The sequence below is a fragment of the Electrophorus electricus genome, chromosome 23 (genome assembly GCF_041902795.1).
Source record: "Electrophorus electricus isolate QZ-2024a chromosome 23, ASM4190279v1, whole genome shotgun sequence".
Lineage (NCBI taxonomy): Eukaryota > Metazoa > Chordata > Actinopteri > Gymnotiformes > Gymnotidae > Electrophorus > Electrophorus electricus.
In genome coordinates, this window is record NC_137519.1 from 4,553,288 (window position 1) to 4,574,012 (window position 20,725).

At 45.0% G+C, this 20,725-nt stretch overlaps 1 protein-coding gene across 3 annotated transcripts; it reads right to left on the bottom strand.

The window, feature by feature from the left end:
• Nucleotides 1–1,064: 1,064 nt before the first annotated feature.
• On the bottom strand, nt 1,065–17,554 carry senp7b (SUMO specific peptidase 7b). Of its 3 annotated transcripts, XM_035520954.2 has the most exons (21): nt 17,131–17,553; nt 16,768–16,875; nt 16,396–16,493; nt 14,961–15,049; nt 14,641–14,783; nt 13,971–14,127; nt 12,191–12,288; nt 11,272–11,400; nt 10,642–10,675; nt 7,483–7,692; nt 6,944–7,200; nt 5,995–6,113; nt 5,155–5,271; nt 4,568–4,687; nt 4,368–4,460; nt 3,749–3,924; nt 3,355–3,416; nt 2,660–2,703; nt 2,372–2,440; nt 1,616–1,766; nt 1,065–1,443 (listed from the first exon to the last, which is right to left on the bottom strand). In XM_035520954.2, exons 2-21 carry the CDS (start codon nt 16,873–16,875, stop codon nt 1,297–1,299), a joined length of 2,421 nt encoding a protein of 806 aa, XP_035376847.1. In that variant the 5' UTR covers nt 17,131–17,553; the 3' UTR covers nt 1,065–1,296. The 3 variants fall into 3 exon arrangements, 2 of the variants coding, with proteins under 2 accessions (XP_035376847.1, XP_081562615.1); XR_014119628.1 differs by lacking the exon at nt 3,355–3,416 and having other exon boundaries at nt 1,307–1,443; nt 17,131–17,554; XM_081706489.1 differs by lacking the exons at nt 13,971–14,127; nt 14,961–15,049; nt 16,396–16,493; nt 16,768–16,875; nt 17,131–17,553 and having other exon boundaries at nt 14,641–14,670.
• Nucleotides 17,555–20,725: the final 3,171 nt, after the last annotated feature.

Genomic DNA, 20,725 nt, shown 5'->3' on the forward strand with positions numbered 1-20,725 from the left:
AGTGTTGTTTCCAAATGGAGATCCTCCAAGAGAACTGCCATACTTGCCCAGGCGTGGGCAAACCAGTAAATTCAGTCCAAAGATGGAGCGTTTAATGCTCAGAGATAGAAAAAGAAACCTAAGACTTACAGTATGTGCCTTAAAGGCTTCTGTAAGCACATTAAATGTTTATGTTCATGGCAATGCAATTATAAAAAGCCTGAAGAAGTATGGCTGTCATGGAAGAATGACTAGGAAAATGTCTATTCTCTCCAAAAAAGAATACGACAGCACAAGTTGGGTTTGAAAAATTGTATTTCAACAAACCACAGAAGTTCTGGAACAATATCCTTTGGACTGATGAAACCAAGGTGTTCATCACACACAGCACCATGTTTGGTGAAAACCAAACATAGCATATATCCAAACACTTCATACCAACTGTCAGGCCTGGTGGTGGAGGGGGAATGACTCGGTTTCCTTTTACAGCCACGCCACCTGGGAAAATTTGCAGTCATGGAGACAACGGCGAGATCCACTTCAGCAGAATGTTCTTGAGACAAAACAACAGGTCACATCCAGCAGCTCGAGATGGGCCAAAATCGAGTCTGATCACGAGCACGCCAGCGATTTGACATCGGAAAGGATAAAGACAAACAGCAAGGTGTTGGATCAGCCAAGGTCAAAGTCCAGACCTCCACCTCTCTGATTGTAAGAGAGCCGCACATGAACGAAGGCCTTTGAGCAGCAGTGAACTCAAGCCATGCTGTAGTGGGCCAAAACCGCCCCAAAGTAATGTAGGAGACTGACATTCCTGTAGAAAATCTTTAGGTTGTTAAGTGTTGCTAAAGTTCATTCTACATGTCAAATTATAGAGTGTACTTATTCTTTCCCCACCTGGTATTGAATGATGGTTTCCCTTTTAGTAAGAAGTGATTACATTTTGAAGTTCATCTGAGGTTGTATATAGAAATGATGCGAGGACGATTATATTTTTATTTTGGCCCTTAGAAATAAAAATGTGAAGGATTTTCCCCCCCATGACTGTATAAACAAATCTAAAAAAAACAGCACAAAGATTTCTTTAAAAACATTAAATTATTTTATTCTGGTGATTTTTTTTCCTTAATACACTGAAAACTGCACATAACACTAAAAAACTATAATTACAATAAATTAACAAGAGCTAAAATACAATACAAATAAATACAAATGCCTAATTGTATTTGTATAAAACAAGGCCATGGTTGTTGGTTGAATGCTGCTAGGTCCTCAATGGAGAGTGGTGGTGTGATGGACAGTTTGTTCGTCCAGTCGTTAGCTGCTGCTCAGCTCTGCTCCGCCACCTTGCTGCCGATACAGCTGAAGCACTAGTTCACGTATCTCCCCCCTCTTTCTTCGTATCTGCTGTCGGGGGAACCAGCGCTCCAACCGGAGTGGGAGTTCGAAGTGCACCACTGGGTTCTGTGAAACCAAAGGGAAGAATGGCAAACAGGGCTGGGCAGTCACCACTGAGGAAGGACAGAGTTGGCTGCATCTCTTTTCAGATCTGTGCCCTTCATCAGGCGCTCACTGACAATGTTTCAGACATCGATTGTGTGTGTGAGGGACTGCAAGTGTGTGTTTGTCACTATACCTGTAGGAAGCTCTCTACATACTGCAGCAGGTATAGGCCACAGTCGCTGCTGTTGTCCTGCAGGGGGACCTTGCAGTGGCAGCCTTTGATGACTTCATCGTTAAAGGCCCGGGGGGTTTTCCGTCGGACCTCCCACTCCACCTGCAGGTACCTGAACGGTGGAGCACAGGGAAGGCTTAAAGCTACAGATAAAGAAAGGGGTTTAGCCTCTCATACTGCCCTTCCCACTCCACCAATGTAGCTTCTCTACATTTCCTCCTGGGGCAGTTAGCTGGGCAAATAAAGCTCTTCTACAGTAACATTTTTCTTTCTTTTTTTTTTTTTTTTAACTTGTCATTTTGGTCACACCACCCTCCTGTGGCTGTATTTAGTGTCTTCATCCTCTCACATGCACTGAAGTAACCTTTGTCTAATAATTACAAACACTTGAGCTTATTTCTGGCAGCTCTCCTGTTTGTGGGGGTTCATCTGTTATTTTGATGTGGTTGCATGAATCAAAGTGATCACACGAGGTTGTGTTCCTTAGCAACATTGGTTTTGGTCGGTCTTGCTCTCCAAAGGAGCTGGAGTTTGTCTGTCACATCCAGACAGTCCCACAGCAAATTCCAGACACAGACACAGACACACCTAGGCTCATTACAATAAGGTATAATTCCCATAGGTGGCTGCTATGGCAACTTGCCATATCTCAACTCCAGTGTGGGAGAAATACAGTAGTGTGAGACACACACACAAAAATAATTAAGACAAACTCACTCTCGTAACAATGGGTAGATGCCATAATGATAGAACAGCTTCAGAGAGTCCATGGTCAAAATGCAGGGCCTAGAAAGCAAGAAAGAGAAAGCGAGCGAGAGGGTGAGCTTTTACATCCATATCTGTCACTGATCACAGAACAGTGCTGTTTAGTTTGAGTTATCCTACACAGATCCTCCCCACCCCCTTTGCTTTGCTCATGGATTTGCTGAAGCACCTGCTATGCAAGAAGCAGTGACAAGAGATCAGTAGAATAACAGTATTTAACAGACACCCTAGAGCACTCACCTCCTGGTGACCACCTTCCTCTGGCAAGTGAGCACTGTGCAGTCCTGAAACAAACAAACACACACACACACACACACACACTAAGACCACTGGCCTCTGGCATGCTTCCTACACTCACTTGCACAAGCGCAGTTCATCTTAACACCTGCAGAGCTGCCTCTGTGAGCTACTGAGGAGCACAGAACTCCTACTCATAAAATACCCCCTGCCTCATATCATGTTGGATAATGCAGCTAAAAGTGCGATGCAGAATTAGAACTTCAACTTTGCCCAGTTTGGCAGCACTGGCTTATTGAGGTCGACCCATAAACACTGTTTAGTGCTTCATCAAAGAAATAAGCTGTAAACAAAAACTATAAACTACTGGATCTTTGCCATGTTGTCTGTATAATAACAGTATTTACTACTCGTATGTGGTGTGTGTTTCCATAAAGTTCTGATTTACAGGTTCGGAACGTTCTGGGTCTGCTGGGACAGTCCTTCTAAACGCCGTTTCTAGTGGCTTGTGCTAGTTCAGCTATGCTCTGACAGGATGGCTAATGTATCCTTTTGATGCCTGATATGTTTTAATACATACATTTAAATGTACTTATTTATTAATTGATATTTGTTAAGCTCAGTCCAACAGTCCTACGTGTGTGTGTGTGTGTGTGTGTGTGTGTGTTTATGTGGATTTTGTGGTTGTGAGCGGTTACCGGAAGGTCATGAGATGTGCGCACACCAGGTGTGAACCTGCCCTTTTGGTCACCCATGCTCCCTGCAAGCATGAAAATGCATGAGCAAACAGAAATTCTACCTTACTTCCCCACGTACACACCGGAGACATGGTCGTGTGTACGAGTGAGAGAGAGTGAGAGAGAGACTGACGTCTAGTATGTGTAGTGGTGTTTGTGCATATGCCCATTGTTTGCTGAAGCTTTTGTGTACTTTGTACTCCGAGTTCCAGCACAGTAATTCTTTTTCCTAGTCCTTCCCTGTATATGAATATAGGCATGCGCACAGACAAAAAAAAAAAGTGTGCATGCGTGCCACAGGGTGTGCATACCACTCGTGTGTGTGAGACAGGGAGGTGAAATACGCATGCAGCACCTATTTGCCGTTTCCCTGCAGTGAAGCGGCTGCTGGGGCCGCCCGGCCTGCTTGGAGTCTGAGCCTGGAGTTTGTCCTCAGCCCCGGAGCCATCCATCGATGTCGAGCACCTATACGGCACTGATTCGGGCTTCTGGAGACCAGGGAAGCAGATCACCACCAGATACCAGTGTGCTCTTTGAGAGAGAGAGAGAGAGAGAGAGAGAGAGAGAGAGACACAGAGACTGACATCTACTGTGGGTAGTGCTTGTGCATATTCATGCCCATTGTGCGTTTGTTGAAGCTTTTATAGGAACATTGTGTACTTTGTACTCCGAGCTCCAGCGCAGTAATTATTTTTCCTAGTCCTTCCCTGTATATGAATATATGCACGCGCACACAAACAGCATAAACACTGGTCATAAACTCACATCCTTCCATTCAACCTCCCCAAGCAGGCAGAGTACCATGTGTGCGTGTGTGCGCGAACGCACCCACCCACATGCATGAGTGTGAGTGCACCCACATGTGCACGTGCATAAGTGTGTGTGTGTGTGTGTGTGTGTGTGTGTGTGTGTGTGCACGCGCATGTGGGCCAAAATGCTCGCGTGCATGAGTGTGAGTGTGTGAGCTCCCTCACTCTTGGTTGACAGGGATGAAGAGGTAGTCCTTGCTGAAAATGTCTACATGTCTGGTCCAGTTTTTCACTCTCCGATGGCGTCTGTACTGTGCTCTGTGAAAAACAAAGCACTCCTGCTGTAAACACACAACAACCACGCCCACGCAACAGGGCGACCAATCAGAGCCCATGCCTCTTGTGCACGTGTGTGTTCCACTCACGTGCCGCCCGCCTCCTCCTCACTGCTGTTGGACTTGCGCGTGAGCTGCTTGTAGAAGAAACTACTGAAGATGTGCACCCTGTCAGCCACGCCCCGGTCTGCCCGCTCCAGGTGAAGGTACCTGCAACCAGACCACACCCCCATTAAGGCCCCACCCCTCCCAGATCGGACCACTCAACTCCTACCTCATTTACATTCACTTTATCTAGCAGAGGGTTGCTTGTTTTGAACACGGTGATGGCAATCATTTAACTAAAACTTAGTTTAGTTAAATACAAATGACCCAGAGCCACTGATGAAACTCCAGAGAGCCCATATGTAATAAACGTCAACCTCAGATTTGGCTTTCCATGATGACTACTGACTCCTGCATTGAATGTCTATTGCCAAGTCATTATGCTACACAGCAGTCCTGACCGTAAATGCTGAATTTTATTATCATTAAATTCATTAAAACTCATTCATAGCTATAATATGCTCTGACTAGGCGTGATGCATTAAACGTAAAAGGCCTTCAGAGATGGCCTGGCTCTCATTGTTATGGGACGTACATATATATGCATAGGAGTGAGAACACTGAGGACTCACTTGAGGTAGAAGTCGATAATGACATCATTTAGGAACTCGCCGTCCCTCAGACACTCCAGGTCTTCGGTCGTCACGGTGATGCCACCTTTGGATGGGGGAGGGGGGTACTGAATCAACCTAATTTAAATAAATAAATAAATGAACAGAGAGAGAGAGAGAGAGAGAGAGAGAAAAAAACAGCAAGTCTTAGGAACTATTTAAAAAAACTCCTCCAACACAAACTCCTCACACTGAGGGTGACTGCTATGAAAATTAAGTTTCCCTCCAAGATTCAGGGCATGGTAGTATTGCTTGACAAACAGAATTCACACTTCAAAAGCTCCAGTGGAACCTTCTGAAAAGCGTCGTGGAAAGTTCTAAAGCAGCGACACAGAAAAGCTTCCGACCGCCAACAAAAGCTGAGTTGAGTCAGGTTACCCGGATTCAGGCCACTACTTATGAATTCTGTCATAGACCTACAAACTGACCTAGGAACAGAGCCCCTCTCTCTATACCATTGTTGTATTAGAATATTACACACACGCACTGTTGTGAAACCAGCACTTTTAGTCCAAGATGTCTGATGTACAGTGGTCAGGGCACATGCTTAGCACCTGTAGGATTGCTTCTACACTTAGGTATGGTTGCAGTCCTCAGCGGCACGCTCAAGACATTTTGTTTCTGACCGTGTAGGTATAAGTACGCTTGTGTGTGTGGATGTGTGCGTGTCAGATCATGTGTGTACATTTGTGTCAGATTGGGAGTGTATAATTACAACTGTCAGATCAAGTAAGTATATTTGTGACTGATCGTGCCTGTTCGTGTCTGATTATGTGTACAAGGATGTCTGATGGTGCGTACCTTCTTGGCAGGCTCTGCTGTCGTGTGTGGCTGCGGAGGGAGGCGTGTCTCATGTCTGTGACCTCACTGGCTCCACCCTTATGGCCTGCTCTGCCTTTCTTGGACTTACACAAACTCTCCTGTAGACAAGCACAGGAGGCTCATGAACCATCAGCATCAGAGCCACACTCTCACACTGTTTCAGCAGAAGGATGAGAGATGGATTTGGATAATTTGGTAAATACTGGCCGTCAGTTTTGGAAACAAGCACTCACATCAGACTAGAAATGACGAGGAAAGTAGACATGACAGATAGCTATATAAAAGAGTATGCATGTGTATGTTAAATTGTTCTCTTGTGCTGGAGTGTAAGCCAAAAAGCAAAGGAGGGATGAAAAAAGAGAGCATGAGAGAATAAAAGGGTGGCCTAATTTGATGTCAGCCAACTAGAATAAACGAGAGGGAAAAGGACAAACAACGCATGGTGTACCCCTCAAACATATCGTGTATACACACACACAAAGATCCAGTTCCTACTTTCCCTTCACCTCCTATAGCCACCTACATTAGCTCAATTCAGTATAACCTCATTTTTTTTTGTTCATGTCGTTTTTATAACATACATCCAAACACCTTTCCAGAGGTGAAGCCTCAATTGTGCAATGAGTGCACTGGGGTCGACCCGCTGAGCAGAGAGCCAAAGCCGACTCAGCCGATTAAACCCAGAATGTTTATTGACCTCCTAAATGCACCCGTCGAGCGCTGGGATTAACAGAGGAACCGGATCAGGTGTTTGAGAAGAGCAGTCTCCACACCACGCCAGACTGGGTGGGGCAGACATCACCTAAGCCCCGCCCCTCGTGTGAGTGTATAGGAGCAAGACCAGCATGCAAATCTGTTGCTTTTTAACCAGAGAGAGAGGGGGGGGGGCAGGGAGAGGGGATGGGGGGGGTAGTGACAAACCGCTGACCTCTGTGGTCCCCTTTCTGTCTGTGTGCTGGGAGTCCGGGCTGGAGGCGTGGTCTCCGTGGCCCAGCAGGGTGAGGAGGTGTGTCCCACGAGGGTTGCAGCGGAGCCGCCTCAGCCCCTCGTCCCAGGGCAGGGGCGCAGCCAGAGAGGACTGCCCACAGCGCAGACCCATCACGTCCATCAGGGACGCCAGCATGGCACGCTGCAGGTCGTCCAGCTGGTCGGTCAACACCACCAACACAAACGGGCAAGGCTTACCTAAAGAGGAAGGCACACCAGAACTGTACCTCTGAACACCTGGGATCTGGGTAGTGGAGGGCATGTGTGTGCGTGGGTGAGTGGGTGCATCTATGTGTCTGTCTCCGAAAGGGTGTGAGCCTCACCTGACATATGCAAGTGTGTGGTCTGTGTTTGTATCCGTTTCACTGAAGGTGTGTGATTGTGTGGTGTGTCTGTGTGTGTGTCTCACCAGTTGTTTCTTACACAAGGTGTGCGAGCATGTCTGGGGTGTGCCTCACCCAATGTGCGTGTGCGGCTCACCCAAAGTGTGTGTGGTGTGTATTGAGGACAGTGCCTCCTGCAGCAGCCTGGCTTGAGCATATGACACTGCGAGGAAGAGGAGGGAGGGTGAAGGTTCCCTCGACTCTGCCAGTAGAGTGCCGTCACGGACCAGTGCCCCATCCCACAGCCCGTAACTATGCAGCTTGGAGGGAACCATGGTAACCGCCACTTCACCCTTACCAACTGATCCTGAGAGCAAGAGAGAGAGGGAGAGAGAGAAGGAAAGAAAGGAAAAGATTTCTAGTAGGTTCTAAAAAAAGTGCAGTCACGAACGTGCTAGCGAAGTTAAAACTTGACTGCTGAACTCGGAAAATAAATACGTTTCGTTTCTCCTGGTTCTCCTGTTCTGCTTCTGCGCAGCCGCTTTAGGTGAAAGAGCAGAATATCGGTGGTTTCCTGTACACAGAGCCCTCGCTCGTTTGGCTGCTTCCTGGGAAAACTCATCCTCCTACCACCCACGAGCCCCCGCCTAACGATAGTCAGTGTCCTTGCTGCAGTTTTGATTTTCTCAGCAGATGAGAAATGAGGTGTTTTTAATGTTAAAAAAAAAGATGATCAGAATCAATAAACTGTTAAGACCTCAGAAAGCGGCACTGTCGCACCACACACACACCTCTGAGCAAGGTGCAGATGTGCTATCAGCCTGAGGATTCACCTGTCACAAGACAGTTATGTTCAAAATAATAGCAGTCTAACATCACTAATGTATTTAATTAATTAATTTTGGCAGAAAAGATAATACAACATGGGGAAAATTTCATGGCTAGGTGTAGCCAAGTAATGGGCAACCAAAAGAATCAACAGTCATGACATGCACGCTGCTAATTGGGTGTAATTGACTCATTTAATGAAAGGGGCGTGTTCAAATTAATAGCAGTGTGGAGTTCAATTAGTGAGGTCATTCATTCTATGAAGAAACGGGTGTCAATTATGGCCCTTATTTAAAGAAGGAGGGCAGCAAATGTTGTACCTGCTGGTTTTAGCTCTTCCTCAGTGAGTAAAATGGGTCGTTCCAGACATAGTACCGAAGGAGAAAGAACTTTGATCAAGAAGTTGATTGGAGAGGGGAAAACAAAGAAGTGCAGAAAATAATTGGCTGCTCAGCCAAAATGATCTCAAATGCTTTAAAATGACAAACAAAACCCAAAAAACACATGGTAGGAAAAGAAATACTACCCTCCGCGTAGATTATAGAATAACAAGAATGGTAAAGAAGCACCCAATGATCAGCTCCAGGGAAATCAAAGATGATCTTGTTACCTGTGAGTACTGCAACAATCAGAAGACACCTACATGAAGGCAAACTATTTGCAAGAAACCCTCGTAAACTACCATTGCTGAAAAAAAGACGTTGAAAGGGTTAGTTTGCCAAAGAACACAGTGACTGGCCTAAAGAGAAGGGGCACAACATTCTATGGACAGATGAGAGCAAGATTAGACCAAATAAGAACAAAGGCTACAGAGTTTGTGAGATGACCCATAAACACTGAATTCAAGCCATAGTACACTGAAGACTAAAACATGGAAGTGCAAGCATAATGGTTTGGGGATGCTTCTCATACTTTGGTGTTGGACCCATTTATCGCACACCACGCACCAAGATCAGTTTGAATATATCAAAAATACTGCAAGAGGTCATATTGCCTTATGCTGAAGAAGAAATGCCCTTGAAATGGGTGTTTCAGCAGGACAATGACCCCAAACACACCAGCAAGTGGGCAACATCCTGGTTCCAGACCAACACTGATGTTATGAAGTGGCCAGCCCAATGCCCAGACCTCAATCTGACTGAGAATTTATGGAGTTACATCAAAAAAATGCTATTATTGATGCATAACCCAAGAATGCAGAAGAACTGTGGAAAGTAGTCCAGTCAGCTTGGGCTGGAATATCTGTTTGCAGGTGTCAGATGTCAGTTGACTCCATGCCACACAGATGTAAAGCAGTTCTCAGAAATAAAGGTTATACATCTAAATATTAGTACAGTGATCAACAGAAAAGCTAAATCTGTAAACAACTTTCAGTTTATATTGTAAATATTCGAGTTTGTAAATGAAAATGAAGACTATTTTTTAACAGTCCATTATTCTTTTTTCTTCATTTTCAGTTTAAAAATTGGTATTTCGTTCATGTTTTCATTTGGAATTGAATGTGCAGTGCTCCCAGTGCCTTTGTGTGTATGGAAATGAATGCTATTATGAAGTTTTTTCTCAGTTGTTTTAAACACACAACACATATACACAAAACACACATATACAACACACAAAACACACATAAACACACAATAATTTTGCACATAACTGTAAATAGCAGTTTAAGCTGACCTTTCTTAAAATAAGACACAGCGGGCTCTGATGTCAGGGCTGCATTAGGGTATTAAAGCTACCTAGCACTGTGCTTAGCAAATTTCACAAGCTGCATTTCATGCCATTTGTTATACATTTGTTTGGTATAGTGTTGTGGGTAACAAAACTGTCTCCCCTGTGGTGGACCAGGGTTCCAAACCCTGTCTGGGCAAGTTCCATACACACAGAGTCCTTGGACAAGACTCAACACTGCACTCGCAGTTTCAAGCATGTTACTGCAGTAGGCAAGTGACTCTGGATAAGAACATCTAATGTGTGGTGACTTGCCCCTGACTAGCAAGCATTTCTTTATGAACTTTTGCTTGCGTTGTTGTTCCTTTACGTTTGCTGCCATGCCGAAACTGGCACCGCGCTGTTTCTCTGACTCACGCTCAGCTTTTAAAGGCAATGAGAGAAGGCATTCTGATTGGATGTTGCAGTGGCGTACCTAACCACGCCTACTGATGCATTCGGTCTAACCCAGCCCCAGACACACGCACAGGTAATGAGAGAGATAAAAGAGAGAGAGGGAGAAACACACTTGAAGACATTAATAGTGCAAGCACTCCGGATGAACCCGCGGTCTAAAGATTCAAACTCGCCTTCCTTCTCCACCCACGACTACTCTGGGCATGTGCTCCAGGACGTCGGGTATGGGGCACGCACCCCACTGTGCCGTGAAATCATGTGGCCTCATTAAGTCCAGAGCTCTCCCATCAAAAATCATCCCATCTCCATCTGCCTCTTGTGTGCGTGCACGCGCATGTGTGCAAGTGTGCTTATATGTGCTTACCTTTCAGTGGTATCAAGATGCTGTCCTCTGTGATCTATGAAAGAGGACAAAAGATATCACCACGTCACCACAGGAAACGGTCACAGTAAGAGCCAGGGGCAGGCAGTAATGGTGCTAAAAGCAGAGCCATGGCGATGTGAACTCCGCTGGCCTCTGGTTTGGGTCTTCCAGCTCTTTGGGAGGCTGAATGTTATGGTGGACATGTGAAAGGAGAAGGCGCTTGTCCGACACGGAGGAAGTGATGAAGATCAGATGGAGAAGAACACCTGGCCCACCTCCATCAGAGCAAGAGCATGCCTAGAGTCTTCTCAGTCATTGTTTACCAAGTCTCTCCCTCTGTTATTCTCTACTTCATCCCTCGCTCTCATTCTCTTTTCCTCCCTCTTTCTTTCTCTCCACCACCATGCCTGTTCTGTGTCTGTTGTATTGTGACCAGATAATTAAAGTGCTAGAAGACACATGGCCTTGATTAGGATAAGTAGGGACAAAACAGATAGTCCAGCACACACACGCACACTTGTGTAGGACTGAGGGAAACAAATAATTGCAGGGCTGCTCGGGGGGGGGTTTAGAACCAGCTCTACACAGAGCATGCCCAGTCAGTCACATGTGACACACACACCCACTCACCACGATGGGTCCGTTCGCAGACGTCTGTGTTGTGCCAAAGTGCAACGTGCTGAAGGGCAGTTCCATAACAGAGGGCGCCTCTGTGCTGGCTGGCCTCTGACCTCCTGCACAAGAGTTTTGGCTAGGCTTCTGAGGGGGGAGAGAGAGGGAAAAAAAACGGATGTGCTTTTACATTCACGTCTGTCACTGATCACAAAACAGTGTTGTTTAGTTTGGAGTTATCCTCTGCTTATATCCTAGCAGGCAGGGTGGAAGTTAATCTGCACTGATAATCCTGTGGTTTTTTCTGGTTAATCCTGCTCGCTCTGAACCATGGCCCATCCTCTGACGGCCAAAACATCCATTAAAGCAAGCTGAGCAAGCACCACTGGGCTCTTCTACAAAGGTTCAGCACTCTTCGTGGTGACCTGTCCTCTGCCGAGGCGGCAGGCATTACGGGGCCAGCCAGTCAGGCCCGACTGTGCTTCATGTCTCTCCGCCTCCCTCCATTCCGTCTGTCTCTGACTCGGCCCGCGTGCCCGAGCCACTCACGCACCACGCCACGCGAGCCACGCTTTCACAGCCAGCACTCACCTACGCAACTTCATTAGCAGTGAAAGCAGAGGCGTGCCTGGTATTGAAAAGATAACCATCAACAGTTAAGCATCTTTCTGCACGTTACCAAACATCTTCAGGGTGTTGAAACGCAGTTATCGAGCTTCATGATGCTGTCGAATGAGTTTTACGGACAAGCCGTGTGGATCATTCTTTATATACCTGTTCAAATGTTCAGAAGGGGGGGAAAAAAAAAAACCAAAAAAAAAAACACAGACACACGTTTTTACCCAAAACACAACACAGTGGGTCTTGACTGTTTCGTGAAGAGAAATAAACTTCACTCCGAACAGACGCTCCTGATGGAGTGTATAGCGGGGCTCACCTCCATGTCTCTGTTGGGCAGAGTCCTGGCGCCGTCTGGCCCATAGCGTTGACCGTCCTCCTCTCCATCCTCCTCATCATCATCACTGGAGAGCACAACTGCGAGACAAACATATGGTCCTCATAAAGACGTGCTCGTTCCTTTTCAGGAGGACACACGGCGGTTTAAATCAGCAGCAGACGAAGGACATTGCCAATACCATCAGAAGCTGCTAATGATAAATGGAAATCAAGTGGGGTCAGTTAGCATCACATCCCATTATAAACAGCATATCCATTGAACACATTAGCATTGTTGGCCGACAAGACGCCTTTAGACAGAGAAGTCCAAAGAATTCCATTTCAGCCATGTAACATTCATGTGCAGGACACTGGATGTGTTGTACCACACTGCCCCCTCATGGTCACAGGATATAGCTGCATGTTCTTGTCAATACCTTAATGGGACTCTAGGAAAGTAAGTGCGTGGCTAATTTTCTGTTCCGTTTTCCTGCTCTCGCCCTCCCTCTGGTCTTTCTGTCCTGTCTCTATATCCACCTTCCCATCATGCAAGTCTCCTCATCTCCTCATCATGCAAGTCTCCTGATCTCCTTCCCCCCCATCAGCGTCATCTCCTGTAATCTCATCCCTTTCTTGTGGCATCCTCTACCTCCTCTTTCTATCCTCTCACACTTTCACCGACTCGCTCACCTCTGCAGACATATTGGAATGTGGGAGAAACTGCTTAGCTGCTCCACTCCTGCAGAAGAAGCCAGCACAGCCTACGCCCAGCCCTGCCCCTCACACCCACCCCCACAGCGAGCATGGACAGCACTCCCAGAACGAGCCAGCCTGTGGTCCTACTAAAAAGTAGCTTATTGCAAATAAAAAATAAACACAAAAAAAACCCCCACACACATCCAACGTTATGAAGAAGCGGTGGCTGTTGACTGTGGGCGGAGTTAGAGAGGACGACAAGAGGGGAGGGGCTAGGTCCTCCAGTCAAGATGCTCACATGCAACCCAAGCAGATGAAGTAACACACAGCTGTGTTTGTTTGTACACATACCATAAGGGCATTCGATAAGTCAGAAACACACAGTAACTAACAACGGGTAGTAAAAGTGTCATCCAAAATGAATCACCTTGGAGTTATTTATAGTGACGTGTGTTGGGTTGTCAGTCTGTGTGTAGTATAAGGGGAGTAGCATGCATTCCTGAGAGAGGAGCTGAGAGAGGTTGACAAGATGCATGTCTGGCCTGGTTACAGTTTGGCTATAAGGGGCTTTGAGTTTATGATTTGCACTAATCTGGAACAGAATGCGAAGATTTGTCCCACCCCCACCCTGGCCTGCAGTCCTCACTGACCCGCCTCAATCCGCAGGGAAGCCACGCCCACTGTGCCCTCGGCTTGCTGCAGACAGTCATGGGTCCTCACACCATGCCACACTGTGGCATACATTCACATGTCCCAGGGATGCCAGTATGGGTTTTAATGCACACCAGAGATTAGGTCCCAAAATACGCCCGTGCAGATTTCCAGTGTGCTCCAGCTAACACGCCCAAACTGTGGTTCAGGGGCGGCACTCAAAAGCCACTCCCTCCCCCACCCCCTCCCCAGGACTGTATAGAACAGGGCCAGAACATCCATCTCCAGAGAAAGTTGTACAAACAGAAACCCACATTCAAATAAACACATATAGAATGTTTAAAAAAAGAAGAAGAGGAAAAACTATTCTACATACTAGGCTCTTGATTTGATTCTTTGGTATATCTTATAGGACAGCCACAGGTGGAGCCTACCTGTAGGAAAACACCGATCACTGCTGGCTTTTCTGACAGGCATAGAGGGGGCAGCTTTGTCTCCAGGGGTCCCCACAGGCTTCTTTGGCACTGGGGCCTCAACATCTGGGGCAGTAGAGGGGCGTGGCTGCTGTTTGTCCTGCATCCTCCCTACAATCTTGCTCACCAACGGAGAAAGGACAGCGTTACTGATACCCGGTTTTAGCAGTTACTAGACTCCGCCTTTCTCTCAAGTGGATGGAACAAACCGATATTTTTGCCTCACTGTTGTGCCAGTGTTTGCTGAGGTTATGCACATTGATTTGACCTAGTAGGTGAAACCAACCCACAAAGACTGCACGTCCCAGCACATTTATTCCTGAGACCAACTGAACGTTTGAGTCCGATATCTGAGAGCAGTCCGACATTTAACAGATGTTTCGCTCAAGGTACTTTACATTAGCCAACTACAGCAACTTGGGGCTTAGTGCTTTGTTCTAGAGCTCAGTGGCAGCACCTGCTGGGATCTAACACATTAGCCTTTAACCCCGTGTAGCCATGTTTTGATGAGTGCGGTACCACCATTCCCGCAGGGCACAAAAACCCAATGCAAGAAACCCCCAAATGTACTTGAAGTGTTATGCTGGTGAACTCAGCACCTTGTAAGGGCTGTAAATGTTGAATGTCTCACCCAAGTCTTTGGAGAAGTAGCTCTGAGACTTCCTACCGCCTGCCCCCTGCCCACCGCCGCACACAGCTGCTTCGTGTCTGTCGCCAAAGGGATCGGTTGCGTCTCCTCCTCTTCCTCTGACTGAGAGTCTGCAAGAACAGATCCTGGAGATGCCAGGCACAGGAAGACCACAGGACTCAGGACAGAAGCAGAGCTACTTGAATTTGACAATAAACTACGAGGTACTGTGACGGTTACTCTTAGAAAACACAGCAGACTTTTGTTTAGCTGTGAACTTTAACCTCCATTTAGCCCAGCTCTGGTGTGCATTGTGTACTCACCCCACCGCTTCTTAACAGCGGGTGCTAGCGGGTGCTCCTTGTCCCCCTCATGCGAACACAGAGTGTCAGACGCTCTCTTGGGCCTCCATCTGACGTGTGCGCGCGCGCAAACACACACACACACACACACACACACACAGTATTATAGGATCCAGAATGAGCCGACTTCACATTTTACATAACAAATAGCAAAGGGCATGCTGGACTCACTATGCATCACTACGTCTTTACTCTGGCCTCTAACTAGTAAGTTCAGTATTCTCCACCGTTGTAAATCTCTTTTCAATCACCTTACATTGGCTGGGGAGGAAAAGGGGATGAGCGCGCCCTCTAATGTCTGTTTCAAAGAACTTCACAAGGTCTACTGCAGTTTTCCCAACCAGCAGTCAAGGCATGAAATCTAACATCCCTTGCAGCATCTCTTCTACCACAAGAAGATAAACATTACAGTTCAGCTAAAAGGAAAATGAACCAGACGAACAGTTGTGAATGTGTTTCAGTGCAATTCAGCCAGATATTGACCCAAATGTGAAAAATGCTCAAAGGTTGAAATATCTTAGGACAATAAATTCTCCATCATCTTAAAAAATGAAGGTATTTGTTAATGGACATCGTTGTAAATTTGTTTCTAAATTTGTTCATTTTTTCCTCTACACAGATATACAAATTAACATGGTAATAAAGTAAGCTCACGTTGAAAGATTTCACCACCTGAATCCCAACCCACTCTGTCACTCAGGTCATTGGTCTCCACAGAAACGTGTTTCACGGAAGCAAGTGCAAGCAGAACACGTACACTACTGACAATACGGCAGTAACGTGACAATAATGTGACAGTAAGCACACTGGCACCACAGAGGAAGAATGACCTTCTGGGCATCACCCGAGTTACGGAGCCTGCTGAATGTTGGATTCAAACATAGCACTGCCTCACATGAAAGCCCTGGGAATGCTTTCAAAGACACACTCAAAGTGCGTAATGTACGGTGATTTAAATAAAAATACAAAACTAGGTGGCATTTGCTGGCACAATACTAGTAACTAAAAGCCATTTGTATGCAGACCATAACATGAGCCACGAAGGTTTACTGTTGAGTCAGGGCCTCTCAGTGCACTGGTACAGGCATACAGCAAGCTGAAGGGGCTCTGAACACACACTTTCGGTCTGGCAACCCGGGAGCGGGCAACGTGTTTTGGTGCTCGCCCCAGCTCCAGTGTGGCTGAATAAAATCACAAGGTAATTACTAAGCCCCCCAATATGTCCCACATAAAGTATCATAGCAGAAGGAAGGCGCATAAATATCCAGGGCCTTACTGCGGACATCAGTCCCCAGCACTGGGCCTGACAGACACTGCTTTAAGTCCGGACCTGGTTGTGACTTAGCCAACATGATCGTGTGTGCGGAGCTGTGCACTGGCTGAATTTCCCCCTCACCTGTCTGCACCAGTGGATCCAGGACTTGCATCCTGTTTCCCATTAACACGGCTTCTTTCCTGAGGCTTTCTGCCATTGAAAGAGCTGGTCCAACTGGCCTGTAAGACAGAGCACACACATCAACAGCAGTACCACAAGACTTTCTTGAACATTTTACTGTAGTAACTAATTAATTCATTAACTAAATTCTCACAATGCAGGAATAAAGACCTTACAAAATTCATGACAGGGTCAGTATTTCAGTAGCTGTGTTGGCACTTGGCAACTTTTTTGTTAAATTTTGACAGAAACAACTTATGCCAAGAACCCCCTCAGATAAGAGAATATCCACGAGGAATTAACTATGTATATATAATCAATCCAACGCCATACATTAGAAGTGACGCCATCCTGAACCCGGGAAAGAGGAGAAGTCATGTGAATTCTGGAGGAATGTGACGGGTGGTTCCTCTTCTTCGGGATTTTAAAGGGTGTTCCCATCTAAAAGGACGAAAAAAGCAAAGAGTTAGCTAGCCGGATATTGTTATTGTCCCTGACAGGCCATACGTTCGCTGAAAGTACATAGTTTGATGGTGTTGTTGAGAAGAGTTCTCGCAGCTGACGGTGATAAGAATCTAGGCTAGTTTACCTGAATACGGTCATCAAACACTCCACGGTTTAGGTTTGCCTAGCTAAGCCTTAAACGAGTCCTGGAAGGATAATAACGTTAGCCAGCTAGCTAAAATAATAACGTACCGTATCCTTGTGGTTTCCGTATCAAATGAATTCAGATTCCTGGACGTTTAGTCGAACGAAAGCATCCATCCAGATACTGCGTTTGCATCAGTACAACATAACGCAAACTCAGCTAAGCTAACGAACTGATTGAGATGGAAGGCTAACTTTCACTGTGAGCTCAAACACAGGTGCATGTAGCTATCTTAGCTAACCTAGCTAGCGACTCTGCCAAGTTGTCACACATCTAAATGTAACATATTACAAAAGGTTAGCTAGCTAGCACAGCGTTGTTTTAAGTAGCTGGTAACACGTTAATTGCATGAGCAGCGGGGTTTTAATAGCCAGGCTCCGTGAACAAGACACGGTGCTTTAGCTATAAATCTCAAACAGAGCTAAGCTAGTTAACTAGCTAGCTAAGCTAAATTGAATGTTGAATAAACAGAAGCTCTTAGGGTGCGTTTGAGTCATTCACCTTCCACGAATCTGCGCAGAATCACCAAACGTCAATATTTGAACGTCTGCGTAACTCGAACGCACTACGCAGCCTGCTGTCTATGATTTAAGAAGCAAACATACAGCAGCATTGGCAGTATTTCCATCAAATGTGGTCTTAACTGTTGACTACCTATTATTTTGGGCCAATTCTTTAGCACTTTTCTACATAGTATGTGAAATAAAAGTGCACAGTTCTTTGACCCAGGGAACATTTAATACGTCAGAAAGTATGTATAGTACTAAATTAGAAGGCTATGTTAAACATCTGGGATTTTTTCAATTAAAAAAAAAGAACAAATATGCTGAAGCACTGATAAAAATCCATCCAAATTGGTCGTAGCTGAGAACAGTCTGCGTGTGGTCATAATATTCCAATAATTATTTTTGAATGACAGCCTGGTGTACAGACCGAAGCAGATCGTAATATAATGGCACAAGTAGCAGAATATGATCCCATACCATACAAACAGGAGTTTTCAAATAATTCTGAATTTCCACAACCAGATGAGCCTTATTCATGACTGTTGACGAAAGGTAGGTTCTGTTTTCTGTCAGTATGAACATCAAACTATAGCCTTAGACACAAACAGCCAGCGCTGTGGAAAAACTATTCACTGCACAAGAGGCACAGACCCATGATAGGCAAAGCCTTAGCATCAGTCTGTCCCCAAACACCCCACTACATCTCTACATAGAATAAAGGCAACACTCCAATGACATCACTGGTCACTAGTTTGGAAGAGAGGTTAATTTGATATGAAGATACTTAATCAAAAGTCATCTCAATATCTCCAACCAACCAGCAGCAGTATGATCAAAGTCAAAATACTATCTAACAATAGGACTAGGCAGCTCCAGTATTTCACAACATGTATCTAGCCACTCACTCTCAGACCAAGACACCAACCCATCTGTAATGAATTAATCTTGACCATCACTACAATCAAGCTTTAGAAATCAAAAATGGAGGTGTTAAACTTTCAGTATGAGCTTCACAGTCAGATGGGCTGACAAAATTCAACGATTCCAACAGATGTAACAGTTTGACTTTATTAGTTAGGGTAGGACACTTCAAAATATTAGTCCCTGGCTTTATACAGTAGAACAAGTCATCCCCAGCCTCTGACTGTACACTCGATAAGATATTAAAAATGAGCCACCTGGCTCTAAATCACACTACCGAAACTGACATCGGATGCACACCACCTGTTAAATAAAACCTCTATCTCCTTTGCAAATTCTACATAGACTTGGTGTTTCCTTTCTCTGTAGCATCTAAAACCTTGTTGATAAGCTTCAGGTGCTAGCTCCCAGGTATGACAGCTGTACTGTATCATAGTTTGAACTTTGCTCCACCCTCAGCCATTTTAAGAATGGCACTACCTGTTCTGTCCTTTAAAAATGTCTTGGTTTATTATGAAAAATTCTTACCAGGGGTGTGGTAGTGTGGGCAGGTGGTGAGGCGGCACTACCAGCATTTGAGCTGATAGTTTTTTAACCGCTTTTCTTGAATCACAGACCAGATCCTGTAAAACAATGCACATTCATGATCCACAATATCTCAGTGTTCAAGCGATTAAATCACAAATGGTATTCATGCTTTAAATTGGAGTATACTTTGTCTCATAGCAAGCAGAAGAGAAACATCCATACCCAGGTGGGGTTTAAAACCAAATTGGACAACAGTAAGAGTCTAAGGTTTAAGTCTGTCTATGGCATTGGTATAGTACTCATACTCGGGGGGGGACACTATTGTCTGCTCATTAGCATAACTCAAAGGACACTCTCATCACAATTATTTCTCACTCAGAATGCAGTTCTTATACTTTCAATTTCCTGCTAGAATGAGTGGGGAAAATCCATTATGTAATAGCAGGTGCATTGTCAGATTGAAATATTCATCATATCAATCCATTTGTCTAAGGGTTAATGCATGTTACATAACATACATTGTTTCATATTATCACAATGCATTGCATGTAGTCACTGTTTGCAGCATAACTCATTTCATAACTCTTTTCATGAACAGGTGGAACAGCCCAAAGTCATAATTACGCACATACCTGGGCATGCGCTTTCCCAAGGGGAACATGTAAACCTGACTGATGTGAGTACCTTATTCTCCGTTATAGTCCTTCATGATACATGTCATCACAAGGTGCACAACCAACATGGTGATTTTCCCCAGACAAATCATGAAAACATTACTGAAGGTTCATCTTCCTGCACTGGATGAGAATGCTGTTCTGTTATATGAATGACCAGTGACCCCTCTAGTTTTGTGCAGCGTGAACCTGAGGAGGGCATGTTAGCATTTATGGGCAGTGACTTAGAAATTCTGCAGAATACACAAAGATTAGCCTGAGTAGAAAAAGACACAGATGGAAATACTAGGGAACGTAACTTCTGTCAATAGTTTATCACTTGCCAGTCAGATCAGGGAGATCCGGCAGAGAAAAGACTGCCCCATTATAGACACATTCATCACAGTGCCATGTTTAAAGGGGATCACAAACTTGAGTTGTGATGTGTCCTTGCTTTGGAATTGTGATGGCATTATTGTTTTCAATTCTTCATCATATCATATATTCTATGGCCCATTCATTGTGTAGTAAATTAACTTTCAGATGAAGTGTGTTATAAAAATGTTAGCAGGTGTCTGGTTTGGACCTGGAAAGCCAGAAACATCCACATTTTTGAGTTTGTGGAAGACACTTACTTCTACCATGCAAAATTAAATCAGAAATTCCTCAAAAAGTCTTATGTGGACAAAGACGATGATCTCATGTGGATAAAGATGAAAGTTGTTCTCCCATCTTTAAAAAAAACAAATTTGAGAAAATGGTTGAAAGAAGCTCAACTTGTGGTTTAATTAGAACAACAATGAAAATAATTATGCTTTAGGGAAGCACAAGTAAGGCTTTGGCATGAATGAGCAAAATCGAATCCATTTTTTTGGTAAATTCAAGTTGTATATCCAAATTGTTTAGTTCTGTTTGTTCACTGAATACATCTAAAATAGCATGTCCCATCATATTTATGATTTTAGAAGTACATGGCCAAAATGTATCACGACCCGGAAAAAGAGTTGCTTGCAGACTTAAACAACTGGGTGCAT